At 41.5% G+C, this 17,083-nt stretch overlaps 1 protein-coding gene across 22 annotated transcripts in view; it reads left to right on the top strand.

The window, feature by feature from the left end:
• Nucleotides 1–8,763: 8,763 nt before the first annotated feature.
• ZNF334 (zinc finger protein 334) overlaps nt 8,764–17,083 on the top strand; it is a 51,297-nt gene continuing 42,977 nt past the window's right edge. For 4 of the 22 annotated variants that reach the window (XR_013400003.1, XR_013400002.1, XR_013400004.1 and 1 more), the window contains exons 1-2: nt 8,862–9,011; nt 10,298–10,356. Coding sequence is in view for 3 of the 22 variants with exons in the window: in XM_015148899.3 (XP_015004385.2) it covers nt 10,342–10,356 (15 nt within the window). In the remaining 19 variants the exon portion in view is untranslated. Of the gene's footprint in view, nt 9,038–10,297; nt 10,357–16,559; nt 16,713–17,083 lie in introns of all 22 variants that reach the window. The other 18 variants (XR_013400011.1, XR_013400009.1, XM_028828470.2 and 15 more) reach the window with 8 other exon arrangements.

Raw genomic sequence — 17,083 nt, 5'->3', positions numbered from 1 at the left:
GCATGTTGGGATGAAAATGAGATGGAGGTCATGATCTTTTTAAGAGTGGAGAAGAATGAACACAAAATGTCATTTTATAAAGTCAATTGCAGCATCTCTGTCCATGAAGAAGGAACTACTGGTTACTCAAGCATCTCCAGTACTTTATCACAGCTGGCACAAAGGAGATACAAGAAAAAGTGCAAGGTGAGGTAAAAAAGGTAGGGCCTTATAACTATGTGTGGCATGCTAAGGACTTTTATCCTGAAGTCAATGGAAAGAATCATAAACAGGAAAGTAACACAGAAAGATCTGAGAAAGATCAATCCACAAGATACACTGGGGAGAGAAGATACTGAACACAGAAGAGCTAGGTACACTATTGTACTTGTTCAGGCAAGAAAGGTAAGGGTCTAAACTAGGGGCAGTGGAAGTACGGTTGGTAACAGGTACAAACATGAGGGTTCTTCAGATGACTAATACAGAAAAGGATGAAGGAGGGGAAGAGAAGGGAGTCAAGGATAGAGTTTTAAACTTGGACAATCAGATACTGCCCCTTACTATTGGAGGTTCCAGAGAGACAGAAGCAAGTCTGGTAGAGCTAACTGAATTTTGCAGGCGAGAAAATATATATTAGCCCTAGTATCAGAAACTAAAGCATAAAGCTTAAGTGTTAAGCCCATTATGGATTATCGTTTTTTGGTAAAAACCAACTAACTGGCTCCTTGCTGATAAGAAAGAAACTTTGCAAGAGTAAAACGATAAAAAGGCAAATAAATCTAATAATAAAGTTCGTCAAAAATTATTAGCAAGGTTTTAAAATATAGAAATAGCAATTTCTGAGATTGATAGTCAATATTTCTTCTATATTTTCCCCATTCACTAACTTTCAGGTATGGTTTGTACAAGTCAAGTCTTAGATTCCCTTCGGTGGAGTACAGCACAGTAAGCAAGAGTTCTGGCTTTAGCATCAAGCTTTGTTTGTTTTTGAGACAGAGTTTCACTCTGTCACCCAGACTTGAGTGCAGTGGAACAATCTCGGCTCACTGCAACCTCCACCTCCCCGGTTCAAGTGATTCTCTTGCCTCAGCCTCCCTTGTAGCTGGGATTACAGGCATGAGCCACCACACCCGGCTAATTTTTGCATTTTTAGTAGAGACGGGGTTTCACCATGTTGGCCAGGCTGGTCTCGAACTCCTGACCTCAGGTGATCCACCCGCCTCAGCCTCCCAAAATGCTGGGATTACAGGTGTGAGCCACTGTGCGTGGTCCTAAATTCTTATATTGACTGTGCCTAACTCAAGATGTTAAAATAAGAACAGGATAATTTTTTAAATCTAATTAATTAATTAATTAATTAGAGACCGGATTATAACACTGGCTAATTTTTGCATTTTTGATAGAAACAGGGTTTCACCATGTTGCCAAGGCTGGTCTTGAACTCCTGGGCTCAAGTGATCCACCCACCTCAGCCTCCCAAAGTGCTGGAATTATAGGTGTGAGCCACTGCACCCAGCAAAGAACAGAATAATTTTTTTAATGATGAGGAAGAACATAATGCAGATAAAAGGAAGCAATAAATGAAATAGCAAAAAGAAACAATAGAAAGGATTAACCAAACCAAAAGCTAAATTTTTAAAAATATTAACAAAGCCTCCTGCTGTGTGGCCCGGTTCCTAACAGGCCACGGACCACTTCACACGTCCTTATAAAGCTCAAGTGCAAGTACACTGACACCTTGGATTACAGCAAAAGACCCTGAAGCACAGACAGAACCCATCTGAACCATGCCCCGATAGTCAGTGTAGCTGGTATGCTAAATAGCACATCTTAAGAAATAATTTTTAAGTAGTAAATTTTAGTCTTCCACCACTGCTTAAACTTTTTTGAGGAAATCTCCCACTGGATAAAAACTCAGCAGGATCCAAGGTTTTCTGCTTCCTTTGAGGATAGACAGACCTACAGTCATTTACCATAAACATAGTATCTATTTAGTAATTAGAATGCCAAGACCTAGCTATTGACCATACAGTCTTCATCCAAAGTGAATAAATGAAGATTACTTCAACTCTCCAAGTCAAATCTTCACTTGCTTCCTCTTCCAGTTCAAAAAGAAATACTAGGAAGAGAGAGGGCAGGGTACAGTGTAAGATGTCATGTACATGTTATGTAAAATGCGTACAGTGCCTGGGTTATAGAGTTTATTTGGAAGGTGATTCCAGGAAGCAGGGATGAGGGACTGGAGATAATGAGATAAAGAAGGAGAAATGCCAACGTAAGCAGGAGCAATTAAGGTCCCTGCTATGGACAACAGGGATTTGATTCTTCTAAGAACCCTGAGAAGCATATGGAATGCTCCCAGAATTGTCTCCTGGAGGACTAAAGATTACAACATTGTTCATCATTGTTTCCAGTGGAACTGTCTACCATCTCCAAGACGCAAAATCTCTATCCCAACAAAGTCTAAAGTTGTTGGGGCTGGGTGTGGTAGCTTACACCTATCATCCCAGCACTTTGGGAGGCTGAGGCAGGTGGATCACTTGAGGTCAGGAGTTCCAGACCAGCCTGACCAAGATGGTGAAGTACTGTCTCTACTAAAAATACAAAAAAAAAAAAAAAAAAAAAAATAGCTGGGCATGGTGGTTCACACCTGTAATCCCAGCTACTTAGGAGGCTGAGGCAGGAGAATTGCTTGAACCCAGGAGGTAGAGGTTGCAGTGAACCAAGATCACGCCACTGCACTCCAGCCTGGGTGACAGAGCAAGACTCTCAGTAAATAAATAAATAAATAAATAAATAAATAAATAAATAATAAAGTTACAGGGAAGAAAAGCACAAATTCAGAAAGTGAGAGTGATGATGAAACAGGTTAATTCTACTGTCATCTCTTCGTTTCCAGCCACTTGAGGATACAATAGCATATATCAGCCACTAGTTCCATACATAAGCTACATCCTGGCAGACAACACCCAAAAGTCTTAGAGTGTCATACCAAAACTTCTGCCTTAGCTGGGCCTTTATATGTAATATCATACTTCTATCAGGATGGCTGCTTTAGGCTGATGCCTTGTATGGTAGGATTAATTGATCCCATATAGCAGCGGTCCCCAAACTTTGTGGCACCAGAGACCAGTTACATGGAAGACAATTTTTCCACGGACAGGATTGGGGGGCATTAGATTCTCGTAAGGAGTGTGCAACCTAGATTCCTCAGGTGTGCAGTTTACAATAGGGTTCCCGCTCATATGAGGGTCTAATGCCGCCACTGATCTTACAGGAGGTGGAGCTCAGGCAGTAGTGCTCACTCACCTGCTGCTCACCTCTTGCTGTGCGGCCTGGTTCCTAACTTTGTTGGGATAGAGATCTTGGGTCTTGGAGGTGGTGGACAGTGCCACTGGAAACAATGATGAACAAATGTCTTAACCTCTAGACCCCCAGGAGACAATTCTGGGAGCATTCCACATGCTTCTCAGAGTTCATGGGGGTTGGGGATCCCTGCCATAGAGGATCAAATCCAGCATCTATTAACAAAATATAACATTGCACTACAATAAGAGATTAAAACCCATGAGCAATTAAATCTGCCACCGGAATAAAAAACTAGTAATACTATGCTAGCTTTTGAATTTCTCAGTTGCTCAATAGAGCAGGAAGCTTTTTCTGAAATGGCTCCCAATGATCCCCCTCTCTTGGTATTTATGACCTTGTGCCATCCCCTCCTCTTGAGTGTGGGCTGCACCTAATGACTTCTAACCAGTAAAATATGGCAAAAGTGCTGGCATATCACTTCTGAGGTTGGGTTTTATGAGACCATGACTCACTCTGTCTTTCACTCTCTCTCTCTCTCTCTCTCTCTCTCTCTCTCTGTCTCTCTCTCTCATTTGTTCTAATGAAACAAGCTGCCATGTTGTGAGCTGCCCTATGGAGAGACTCAGGTGGCAAGGAGCTGAATCCTGCCAACAACTATGAAAGTATGCATGGAAGCTGATATTTCTGAATTGGCCTTGAAATGAGTGTAGCCACACCTGACATCTTGATTGCGGAGAGAGATGCCAAAGCAGAGAACCCATCTAAACAGTGCCCAGATTCCTTACCACGAGAAAATGTGAGATCATAAATAATGTTGTTTTAAGCCACCAATTTTGGGGGCAATTTGTTATGCAACAATATATAACTAATAAAAGAACATTGTAAATAAATCTGAAACTATAGATCAAAAGCAGAACAGATATCACTTGTTATCTTCCTTCCAGAAATGACTATGCCTCATGGTAGATTCACAGCTTTTTGATAATTTTACAATGTTAGGATCATGAAGGTACATGTTTAGAATTCTGCTTTTAATAAACATATAGTGATTTTTGGCAACACTGTTTTAGAGCCTCAATTGCTTTTTATATGGCGATGAAAGTAAGATAGAAAAACATTCCCTCTTACAACAGCAGCATAACATTTGAAAATATTTAAACTCGAATAGAAATATATCTCATTTTCTTGAAAAATTGAAAATTTTGTTTCTTTAATAACATTTCTGTCAAAATAGCGGCAAATTTTGGTGCTTTCCTTGCTTTTTTTTGTTTCCCTTCACAGAGTATTTAAAATACATCCAGAAAATCTTAGAAAAAGCAGATTAATGTTAATATGTATGAAATTTCTTTAATTTGTAAAATAGTTAAATGCTGGTTCCTTGCAGGAACATGTATAGACAAGAGGTATGTAAGAATTTAGATGACATTGCAAAGCAGTGGGCAAAAAATGATGTTTTCAATAAATCACATTAAGACAAGTAGTTATATTTGAAAAAACATGAAAATGATATTTGTAATTCAAATATTACATCAAATAAATTAAAAATGGCTACTTATGTGGGTGGCAAGCCACCCAGGTGCCGAGGCAAGAGATCAAGGGCACGAGCTGTTCCAGTATAATAAAATGTATCAAATAAGAATAGTTATACTAGATATAGATAATAGATATGATTATATATGAATATAATTAATCATTAGTTTGTAGCAATTACTCTTTATTCCAATATTATAATAATCCTTGCTCTACAATTATTACCTAGGAAAAACCAGGCCATACAGAGCTAGGAGCTGAGGGGACATAGTGAGAAGTGACCAGTAGACAAGAGTGCGAGCCTTCTGTTATGCCCAGGCAGGGCCACCAGAGGGCTCCTTGGTCTACCGGTAACGCCAGCGTCTGGGAAAATGCCGTTTCCAAGCAGACCCTGGTCTAGCGGCAGCGTCAGGGTCAAGGAAAAACACCCGCTACTTAGCAGACCAGGAAAGGGAGTTTCCCTCTGCCTGGGGGGAGTTTAGAGAAGACTCCACTCCTCCACTTCTTGCGGAAGACCTGACATCAGTCAGGCCCACCCGCATTTATTCGGAGGCCTAACCGTCTCCCTGTGATGCTGTGCTTCAGTGGTCACACTCCTAGTCTGCCTTCATGTTCCATCCTGTACACCTGGCTCTGCCTTTTAGATAGCAGTAGCAAATTAGTGAAAGTACTAAAAGTCTCTGATGTGCAGAAATAATGGCGTAAGCTGTCTCTCTCTCTCTCCTCTCTTTCTCTCTGCCTCAGCTGCCAGGCAGGGAAGGGGCCCCTGTCCAGTGGACACGTGACCCACATGATCTTACCTATCATTGGAGATGGCTCACACTCCTTACCCTGCTCATTTGTCTTGTATCCAATAAATATCAGTGCAGCCTGGCATTCAGGGCCACTACCAGTCTCCACGTCTTGGTGGTAGTGGTCCCCCGGGCCCAGCTGTCTTTTCTTTTATCTCTGTCTTGCGTCTTTATTTCTACAATCTCTCGTCTCCGCGCACGGGGTGAAAAACCCATCAACCCTGTGGGGCTGGACCCTACATACTTATATTCTACCTTCACCTTCACATTGCTGGTGGACATTTGGTTGCTTCCCTCTACCTTTTAAAAAATTATTATGATTGGCTTGGGCATAGTGGCTCACGCCTGTAATCCCAGCACTTTAAGATGCTGAGGTGGGTGGGTCACTTGAGGTCAGGAGTTCCCAATATGGTGAAATCCCATCTCTACTAAAAATACAAAAATTAGCCGGGCATGGTGGTAAACACCTGTAACCCCAGCTTTTCGGGAGGCTGAGACAGGAGAATCATGTGAACCCAGGAGGTGGAGGTTACAGTGAGCCGAGATGGCACCATTGCACTCCAGCCTGGGCATCGCAGTGAGACTCCGTCTACGGAAAAAAAAAAAAAAAAAAAGATTATGATTAAAACCATTATAAGGAACTTTCTTGATATGCATATTTTTGTACTGATTTAATTATTTCATTAAGATGTTCCTAGAAGCTGAGTTGCTGGAATAAAAGGCGTGAAATCTTCAATTTGGGTACAGAATGTCTACCAGAAATGTCATAGGAATTATACTCCCACCCAACCTGTCTGGGAACAAGTATTTTTTCCAAATTCATGCCAATACTTTATTATTCCATTTAATCTTTGCCAAATTAGTCTGCCAAAAAAGTATGTAATCAAAAACTTTTTGCACTTCTTTGCTCTAGAGTATTATTGGCCATTACCTCATATACATAGTTACGGCTCTTTTACAATTCTTCTGTATTAATTGCCTTGTTCGTGTTCTTTTTTCGTGTTTTAAAAAAATTTGAATCCTCATCTTTACAGATTTTTAAAAGAGATGTTAATAAATTGAGTCTATTTCAATCCTTCTCATATGTGGTGAAACCACTTTATTTTCTCCATTTATTTCTTTTTAAATCTATTTTTTTCTGAAGCAAGACTTTTTCAATTTTTCATAGCCACATTGATCAATAATTTTCTCTACAGTGTCATTTTTACATGGCAATGAAAATAAGATAGAAAAATGTTCCGAATTACAAAAGTAGCAAAACATTTGAGACTATCTAAACTTGAATGAATAGAAATATATTCCATTTTCTTGATTACTAGGAAACTTTGCTTTGATAAAATTTCAGTAAAAGAGCTTTCCTAGCAAGTAATGCAAACAATCACTTACTCCGAGAGTTTGCGTTTAACATTTCAAATTATATGTCAATGTGAAATATATTGATTATAATGTGTGAGATGAGAATTTAATCTTAGTTTTTTACTCCAAATGGTTAGTGAGTTGTCCCACATCACTTTTTCAATAATCTATTTAACAATAAGCCTTTCTCACTGATTTGAAATGGCAGTTTTTCATATCATATTCTTCGAAATCATCTTTTGTTGATGTTTAGCTAGTTATTGCTGCATAACTAACCACCCAAAATTTCGAAGCTTAAAACAACAAAATTTATTATTTCTTGTAGTCTGTATGTTTACTGGGATCAGCTACATGATTTCATCTGGAGCTGAAGTCATCTAGGAACTTCACTGGCCTGGAATGTTCACTCATATGTCTTATGTCTCTAGGCAAGGATGACTGGAAGGCTGGGATAGCTGCATTGTTAGGAAAGATGGGCGTCTCCTTTTCCATGTGGTCTCAGGGCCTCTCACTTCCTACTTTTCTTGGTTTCTCCATTTGGTCTAACAGGTTAGCTGCATGTCTTAGTGTCTAAGGACTCTTCAAAGAGCAAAGCTGAAGCTTCCAGGACTATGTATGGCTTATTTTCTGGAAGTGGCACAGTGTCACTTCTGACGCATTCTTTTGGTTAAAGAGAATCACAGAGTCAGCCAAAATCAGTGTGGGAGGGAAATATACAAGCCTGGAATACTGGGAAGTTTAGTTCATTGGGGGGCCATCTTTGAAGACTAGCTACCACCAGTCGCTAACTGTTCTTTTCTGAAATTGAATACATCATAACTTTGTCAGAAATTTTCATGCCTTCCAATGAGTAAAGTTTTATAAAATTCTATTTATTCAATGTGTATACAATTCATATACAGTCATGCATAACATAAGAATGTTCCAGTCAATGATGTACTGCATATACAACTGTGGTCTCACAAGTTTATAATACTGTACGTTTACTGTACCTTTCCTATGTTTAGGTATGTTTACACACACAAATACCATTGTGTTACCATTGCATACGGTATTCAGGACAGTAACATGCCACACAGGTCTGCAGCCTAGGAGAAAAAGGCTATACCATACAGCCTAGGTGTGTAGTAGACTATATCGTCTAGATTTGTGTAAGAACCCTCCATGATGTTCACACAAAGATGAGATTGCCTAAAGACACATTGCTCAGAGCGTATCCCCATCGTTAAACCATGCATGATTGTATGTATTTTCCTTGTGGATGTAAAACTATTTTCTATATTACAATGAATATGAGATGATTCGTGATATTAAAGTATATTAACTATATTGCTAATTTTAAAAATATTAGACCCATATAATATTATTATTAGACCCATATGAGTTCCTCTTTGTAAAACTGTCAGAAGAATGTGCACCTAATGTTAAACTCAGGTATCTCTGGGAATTGGGGTTACAGCTAATAGATCGTTTTCTTCAGAGATATTCTGATTTATCTTCAACTTTCACGTATTGAAAGCCAGCAACGATTTTGTATACTGTTGGCGAGAAATTTTCTGCAGGTCGTTAGTATTATTCCCTTAACATTCCGCTGGAGTATCTTTCGCAGTCATTTTCATTTCGCATAATTTTCCTTTCTCATCTACAGCCTTCGGTGAAACGGATATGAAACTTTACTTTTCGTATTGGTGATTCACAGCAGTCACCCAAGTTCTGTAGTTAAAGCATAAGCTCTTCAAAGATCCTTCAGGGTAGGGCGGCGGCCGCGACGCCTTCTGGGGACTGTGGTCCGGAAAGCCGGCGCGGGCCTCGGGAGAGCCCCGGGAAAGGCGGCCCGGGGGCCTTTCTGCGCATGTGCTGTTCCTGTTTTTCACCCGGACGCGCTTCCGGTTCGACAGACTCTTCCGGGTGAGGGTCTTTCAGCCCGTGAATACCTGGTCCCGCCGTGACTTGGACCTGGTGCGAACTGCAGGCGAAGCGGGTGCACCCACAACCTATAGGAAGGGCTGGCGGCGAGCTCCGAGCACTCGGGCGTCGGAGGGAACGGTGGGGCCGGGCGGAGCTGTCCTCGGGTCAGCGGAGGGTGGACGCGCGCTCTCCCTGTCTTTGGAGGGAGGGTTTCCTGTTGTCGGGAGGCGAGGCGAGGCAGCTAGGACAGGATTGGGCTCCTGACCTGCAGGCCACGGGGCGGGCTCTCTCTAGGGCCCTGATTTGCCTGAAGAAGTGAAAGGTTTGCGCATCCAAGTAGCCAGAGTGAAAGTGAAAGGTTTGCGCGTCCAAGTAGCCAGAGCCTCTTTCCAGAACTTCTGCTGATGCACTTAGTCCTGCAACCATTGATTACTATAGCTCAGCAAAGTTCATATCACGTTTCGGAAGAAGGATGTGAGCTGGAATGGGCAGGGTCCAGATTTGACAGGAAAAGACACTTCACTGGAGGTATCTGCGAGAGTCCTGGGTTGGAAGGAAGGCGTACTAGTTATAAATAAGGAAATGATCTCTTCATCACTTCCTAAACACATACATGTCATTCCCTACCATCTCCATCCTCTGTTTATTCTGAGCTGCACCAACCATGTTCATCACCTCACGTGGGATTTACTGAGTTTACCCCTTACAGAGCTACACAATGGGGTAAAGGAAAGACTAAAAACCAATTTATCTTATTTTAAAATTACGACTTCGTAAAGATTTTATTCAGTAATGCAGTTTGCTAGCGACAGAGCCAATAACTGAATTCTGGTCCTTTGAGTAACCGTCAGGGCTTTGTCATCTACCACATTTAAGTTACCTACCACAAGAAGTTTCTTAGTAAAAGGTCCTCTTGTGAAACTGCAGCTAAGGAAGACCAAACTGTCAAAAAGACAAACACCTTAAACACTTTCATTCATTCTCTCTGGATTCTCTCATCTCAAGTGGCTAAACACATTAGTAGGAAAGTAGGTAGGTGACAAAATATCATTTTCCTATTCCAAGAAATCTTTTAATCCTAGAATCCACTTTAATACCAAAATAGTGTTCCAGGCTTTGTGTATACTAACTTTGGTTGACCTAGTCTTCTATTAATTGGACTCAGAGGTTTTCAGTTTTTTTCAAAGGAGGCATAAATTCTCAGTAATTCAGTAGAAAACATTTGTTGACAGTAAGAAAAGCTCTATGTGACTATTCTAGAACTATAAATGGACAAGTGAACGTTTCCTCAAGCTGTTGCTTCCTGAATCAGACTGGTCAAAGGACCGTGTTTTTAAATGGGTGTGTGGCTGTCTTTGTAGGTAGCTGTAGAGCTGCTGTGTGAGCCAGATTGCTCATTCCATTCCCCATTCTTCCTTACCCAGCTCTGCTTTCAACACTCTTGGCCCTTTCTCAAGAGAACCTGAAAATGAACAAATTTCAGGTAAGTTGCTCAGGGATTTACTTCTCACATTATACAGTGAACTTCAAGAGGTTTAGAGTAGTTTGCAGATGAAACTGAAATGTATAAAATTCAGCATCAGAGTATTCGATCGGTACTAGAAAAGTGGACATAGATATACAGAAATCATATATTCCTATAGACTTACTCAAATGGTTCCAGAAAGGCCCAGACCATATGAGATAGCCCTTACACTGGATTTTGTGTGGTTTTCCCATCAATTATCTAAAAATTTTCTTGGATGATCTTTGAGTAAGTGAAGTAGAGGCAGCTCTGCCAAAAACAGCTGGGAAAGAAATGCTATGGGTTTCCTGTGACTTCTATACCCAGGCAGAGCACAGTAATTACAGGGAACCAATCCAGTGTCATCCGAACAGGCAGCATTCAGGTGGTTCTCTGTGATGTCTATGATCCAGTGATAAGACCTAGAATAAATGGATAAAACCTGTAACAAATAGAATAATATTCTTCAAATAATGCCCTATAACTTTATTGCAGCTGTACTTATAAAACAAGTTCTAGAGGGGACAATTCAACATTCTGTAGGTAAAACTTCACTTGCCTGTCTCATTTCAACCCACTTGATACAGTCTTATGTCTGCCCCCACCACTCTGATGGATCTGTTCTGGAAAAAGTTACCAGTAACCTAAATGTTTTCAAACCCAATGAGTATTTTTCAGTTCATACTTTACCAAACTCTTTGTTGCATTTGACAGTATGACTGCCCCCTCCCTAATATGCACCTCTGATAATGTCTGTGGTATCCCTCACTTGATTCTCTTTGTAGCTCTACAATCATGTCTTTTTTTTTTTTTTTTTAATTGAGATGAGGTCTCACTATGTTGCCCGGGCTGGTCTCGAACTCCTGGGTTCGAGTGATCCTCCCACCTTGGCCTCCCAAAGTGCTGTGATTATAGGTGTGAGCTGCCATGCCCAGCCTGTAATCATGTCTTTTTTATATCTTTTATACAATCTTCTCTTTTGTTTCATGAACATTGCTATTCCATTGTTAGCCCATTATTCTTTCTGATTTTTTTTTCTTGCCCTTTGTGGTTTTTAACTTGTGAGTCTTTATGCTCTGAAATATTTCTGCCTCTGAGAACCTCAGCTTGAGATTCTTGCTGAACATCTCTACAAGGATGTCCAGAAGGCACATGGAGTCCTCGTATCCAACATGGAAATAATATTTACAACTTGCTCAATGTACTGCTGCTTCTTGATTCCCTATCAGTGCTGCTTCCATCAAGCCAGAAAATGAAGTCTATTTTTTTTTTTTTTGAGATGGGGGTCTCGCTCTATTGCCCAGGCTGGAGTGCAGTGGTGCAATCTCGGCTCACTGCAAACTCTGCCTCCTGGGTTCACACCATTCTCCTGCTTCAGCCTCCTGAGTTGCTGGGACTATAGGCGCCCACCACAACACCCGGCTAATTTTTTTGTATTTTTAGTAGAGACGGGGTTTCACCGTGTTAGCCAGGATGGTCTTGATCTCCTGACCTTGTGATCTGCCCGCCTCAGCCTCCCAAAGTGCTGGGATTACAGGCGTGAGCCATTGCGCCCAGCCTGAAGTCCATCTTAATTCTCCTTTTCCTCACCTCCTACCATACCTGTTTGTCGAGCTTGCTAATAACATTTCTTGAATTTGTCCTTTCACTTCCTTCTCCTGCCTCAGTTTCTCGTGGGTTGTCATAATATTAGTAGCTTTCTCAGCAGTCTGCCTGGCCCCTTCCTCTTCCCACCTCAAGGCTGTTGTTCACACTGACCAGTTCCTCCAAAATGCCAACGTGATCATGTCTTAATACAGAAATGACTTAAGAGGTTCCACACCACTTACATAATACAAGTTCAGCATCCTTGGTATGACGTGTAAGGCTATTTATGTCATGACCGTTTCCTGCCTCTTCTTAATTCCTACCACTCTGGACCTTTCACTCAACAACTGTATATTGATCCAACAATTGTGTGTCATACGCTATGCTAGATGGTCTACATTCAACTTGAATGAAGGAGATACTGTCTCTGTCCTCATGGAGCTCACATGCTAGTGAAAGAGAAAGATATTACACCAACAGTTCAAACTGTGCTGAGGTGGTTCTCAACTCTGCCAGACCCATATCTATTTACAGAACATACTTTCTTATGAGCTATATTGGGATGCAAACCTTCCATATTCAGCCATCTCCTTTATCTCTCTTAGTTAATGCCACCCACCCACACCAGGCTGCCTCCTCTTTTAGACTTGGATGAAACCACACACCATAAGGTGTGGTACCAGCTTCCTGAGGGGCCAGATGGTGGAGCCAGATGATGCAACCTGGAAGTGTGGGCAGGTTAACTCACTGGGTGAACCTTGAATGAAGGGAAATGGAAAATGAGAAGGAGGTGGGCAGATGAATTCACCATCCTTTCTCTCTTCTGTGCACTATTTCAAGATTAGTTTCTCCTGGTGGTTCTCCCAGAGGTGTCCCATGTGCTGACCCCATGCTCCTGCTGAGGAAACTTGCCCCTCTTTGGGGCTTGTAGTGAGGTGGTGGGCAGCATGCTAATGTCTCTCATATCTCATTGTTTACATCCTTTCTTTCCTCCCTTCCTTACTTCCCTCACCCTCACTACCCTGGCTTGGAGTTCCCAGATAAAATGATACAGACTGAGTCCTTGCCTTAGGCTCTGTTTTCTAGAAATCCGAACTAAACGCCATCCTCCCTTTATCCTGTTTTGAAGATTATAGATAATTTAACCTACTTGTGTAATTTTTAAAAAATCGATAGAACTCGAATATAGAGGAAAAGTAAAAACATAAAGTAATTAAAAATGATATGTATCTTAATACAGACTTGCCCAGATATAACTATAGTAAAAGTCAAAAGAGGAGTCTGATGTTTATACAGACTACTTTTAGGTTAAATCTCTATGAATGTAGTTACAGGTTCTCACTGATACAGGAGCGATGTGTTGTGATTTGAATACTGTACATAACATTGACATTTGTGATATTTTTCAAGAGTGAAAATCCCTAAAGTTCCAGTTCAAATCAAATACAAATTGTCCTTGATATACCCACTATTACATTGAAGAAAATTTAATATACATAAAAAATATATATATATATATAAATATTATGTGTTCAAGTGCCAAATGGAATAAGGTTCTAGGCTCAGATCATTATAAACAGATTTTTCACTTATATGAATATTTAAGATTAGAAAGTTACACAGGACTTGGGGCATTTCTCTACTGTAGGAGAAGGTATTGCATGTTGCAGTGTCTCTACCATCCCTCCTTCCCTCTCCCTCCACCAAATGCCAGCAGCATCCCACAGAACCCTGATGGCCAAAAATGTCTCCACAGATGTGCTTCATGCCCCCAGTGGGAGGGACCACCCACACTGAGCCCCTCTGAAGAATGATGGTGGTCTGCATTTAGTCTCCTGAACATGCCCCAAATTTTACACTTCCTGCTTTTAATCGTGTTTCCACTGTTTGCTCCTTGACTTTCTACCCCTTTTCTGTCTACATTGGGACCATAGCCAGGAGCCATCTCATCATAGGACCCATTCCTGTCCCCATATTCTGTGTCCACAGACTGTGTGTTTACAGAGCAATGCTGGCCCTCTTCATCTCTGCATTACATATAGGGTCTGGTCATTATCTGTCTACCTCACAAGTAAGACTATTGGCCTTTAAAGGTGTAGGCATATCTCCTCAGTTGCCGTATGCCTACTCATAGTAGTGCTCATCATTTCTTTTTTGTGGGTAATCTTGTTTTGTGTGAAACAGTAAACTCTCCTCTGCTCTGAATGGATCATCGTTCTACTTACAGTGTTGCTTACAGAGTGGACCTGAGTCACCGGGAGAATCGAGTTTCTTTTTCTTTGTCATAAGCACCTTTCAGTTTCTCACAAAGTGAACACATTCACTGTTCTTACTTTGGACTTTCTGCTGTGAAGTGCACTGGGTCTGCCTTAGCGAGTACAGAACTTTTTAGTGAAGGCTCTTCCCTGGCACTCTTTCCCCTGGCGTTTTGTTTGTAGTATTTTTGCCATTCTTTCTAGTCATTAAGACCTTATATGTCTATTGTTGTGCCTATAATTATAACATACTCTTTATCTTCAAGAAGCTTATAGGTCCTTTAGGCCGGGTGTGGTGGCTCACGCCTGTAACCCCAGCACTTTGGGAGGCCAAGGCGGGCGGATCACGAGGTCAGGAGATCGAGACCATCCTGGCTAACACGGTGAAACCCCATCTCTACTAAAAATACAAAAAAATTAGCCGGGCGTGGTCGCGGGCACCTATAGTCCCAGCTGCTGGGGAGGCTGAGGCAGGAGAATGGCGTGAACCCGGGAGGTGGAGCTTGCAGTGAGCTGAGATTGCGCCACTGCACTCCAGGCCCTGGGAGACAGAGCGAGACTCCATCTAAAAAATAAAATAATAAAATAAAATAAAATAAAATAAGCTTATAGGTCCTTTAGAGGAAGTAATTCATGGAGGAAATAAAATGGATAATGTAACGACTTCTAGTTTATGTATAAGAGACAGTTAAGTGGTGATAGCGGGAAAGGCCTCATTGAATTACCTAATAAAGTATGTCAGTAGAAAGATGTAGGCCGGGCACGGTGGCTCAAGCCTGTAATCCCAGCACTTTGGGAGGCCGAGACGGGCGGATCACGAGGCCAGGAGATCGAGAGACGATCCCGGCTAACACGGTGAAACCCCGTCTCTACTAAAAAATACAAAAAAACTAGCCGGGCGAGGTGGCGGGCGCCTGTAGTCCCAGCTACTCGGGAGGCTGAGGCAGGAGAACGGCGTAAACCCGGGAGGCGGAGCTTGCAGTGAGCTGAGATCCGGCCACTGCACTCCAGCCTGGGTGACAGAGCAAGACTCCGTCTCAAAAAAAAAAAAAAGAAAGATGTATAGCAGATCAAAGATCAAAGAAAAGAAAGACTGGGGTGAGCTAGAATGGTCATGTAGGTGAGGTGAAACATACAGCAGGCCAAAGCCCAGGTGTCTGTGAAGGTGGAGGCAGCATGCCTATTTTTTACTGCTTTATTTTTAAATATGAAGAATGAGAAAAATCATACACAAAATACCTGTGTTTCCTTCACCTAGCTTCCCCTGATCTTTCAAAACTATATTATAGTGATCAGAACTGGGAAATTCACATGAATACAGTACTATTATCTATCTTACTCAAATTCTGCTAATTATTTTCCATGAATATCCTTTTTCAGTTCAAGGATCCAACCTAGGAACCCAAGTTGCATTAAATGTCCTGTCTCCTTAGCCTCTTGCAACCCACAATGGTCCTTCTTTGTCACTTACAACCTTGACACTTTGCTGGCTATTTTGCAGGGTTCATCCTAGCCCTTCTTTCCTTTCTTCTTCCCCTTCCCTTTCCCTTGTTTTCCTTTTCCTTTGTTTTCTTTTCCTTTTCCTTCCTCCCTCCTTTAATTTCTCCTTTCTTTTCCTTTCCTCTTTCTTTTTTTTCTTTCCTTTTTACGTACTTAAACTTATTTAACTTGCATAATTTTTGAAACTAGGTTTTGCTCTGTCACCCAAGCTGGAGTGCAGTAGTGCAATCATAGCTCACTAAAGCCTTGATCTCCTCAGCTCAAGCAATCCTCCTGTCTTAGCCTCCCAAGTAGCTGGGACTACAGGCATGCACCACCACTCCTGGCAAAAAAAAAAAAAATTGAGACATGAGGTCTCACTATGTGGCCTGAGCTGGTCTTGAACTCCTGAGTTCAAGCAATCCTCCCACCTCAGCCTCCCAAAGTGCTGTGATTACAGATGTAAGGCACCACACCTGGCCTACCATATTTCTAAGAATCAAAACCATATAGAAAGATATTTTAGAGAAGTGTCACTCCTTCTCATCTCTTCTACTCTGTTCCCATCCATCCATTCTTTCCATCTGTCTCCACCTCTCCCCTGAATGTAACCAGTTTCATGAGTTTCTGGTGTATCCTTTCCATAATTTTCTTTGCACATGTAGTGGTTATATGTGGTGGGGGTTTTTTTTGTTTTTTTGAGATGAGGTCTTGCACTGTCAACCCAAGTTGATGGAGTGCAGTGGCACAATCTCAGCTCACTGCAACCTCTGCCTCCCAGACTCAAGTGATCCTCTTGCCTCAGCCACCCGAGTAGCACATGCCACCATGCCCGGCTAATTTTTTTTTTATTTTTTGTAGAGATGGGGTTTTGCCATGTTGCCCAGACTGATCTTGAACTTCTGAGCTCCAGTGATCTGCCTACCTCAACCTCTCAAGAGTGCTGGGATTATAGGTGTGAGCCACCACACCTGGCCATGTGTGTTTTCTTACATCTCCTTTCTTACATAAAAGGTAGAATATTATAGATATTCTTTAATACTTTACTTTTTTCACTTCATATCAGTTCGTGGAGACCTTCCTCATTATTTATGCTTTCAAATATTGCTTCTGATCACTATGGTATCTCTCCTTTGAGCTCCAGAACGATGTATCCAACTACCAGCTAGACATCTCTACTTCTTTACTCAATAGATACTTCAAGCACAGCATGGTGAACATCAGTGCCTTCGTTTCCTGTGCTCAATTCTCTTTTCTGTTTTGTTTTCCTAATCTCCACATATACTACTAGCATCAGCCCAGCTGATCATGTGAAATAATCTACACATTACATCTGCACATCAAGTAGTGGTCAACTCTCCTTGCCTCCCGTTGTGTAGGACTGA

The sequence above is a fragment of the Macaca mulatta genome, chromosome 10 (genome assembly GCF_049350105.2).
Source record: "Macaca mulatta isolate MMU2019108-1 chromosome 10, T2T-MMU8v2.0, whole genome shotgun sequence".
NCBI classification, from domain to species: domain Eukaryota; kingdom Metazoa; phylum Chordata; class Mammalia; order Primates; family Cercopithecidae; genus Macaca; species Macaca mulatta.
This window is presented reverse-complemented; position numbering and strand designations above follow the sequence as displayed.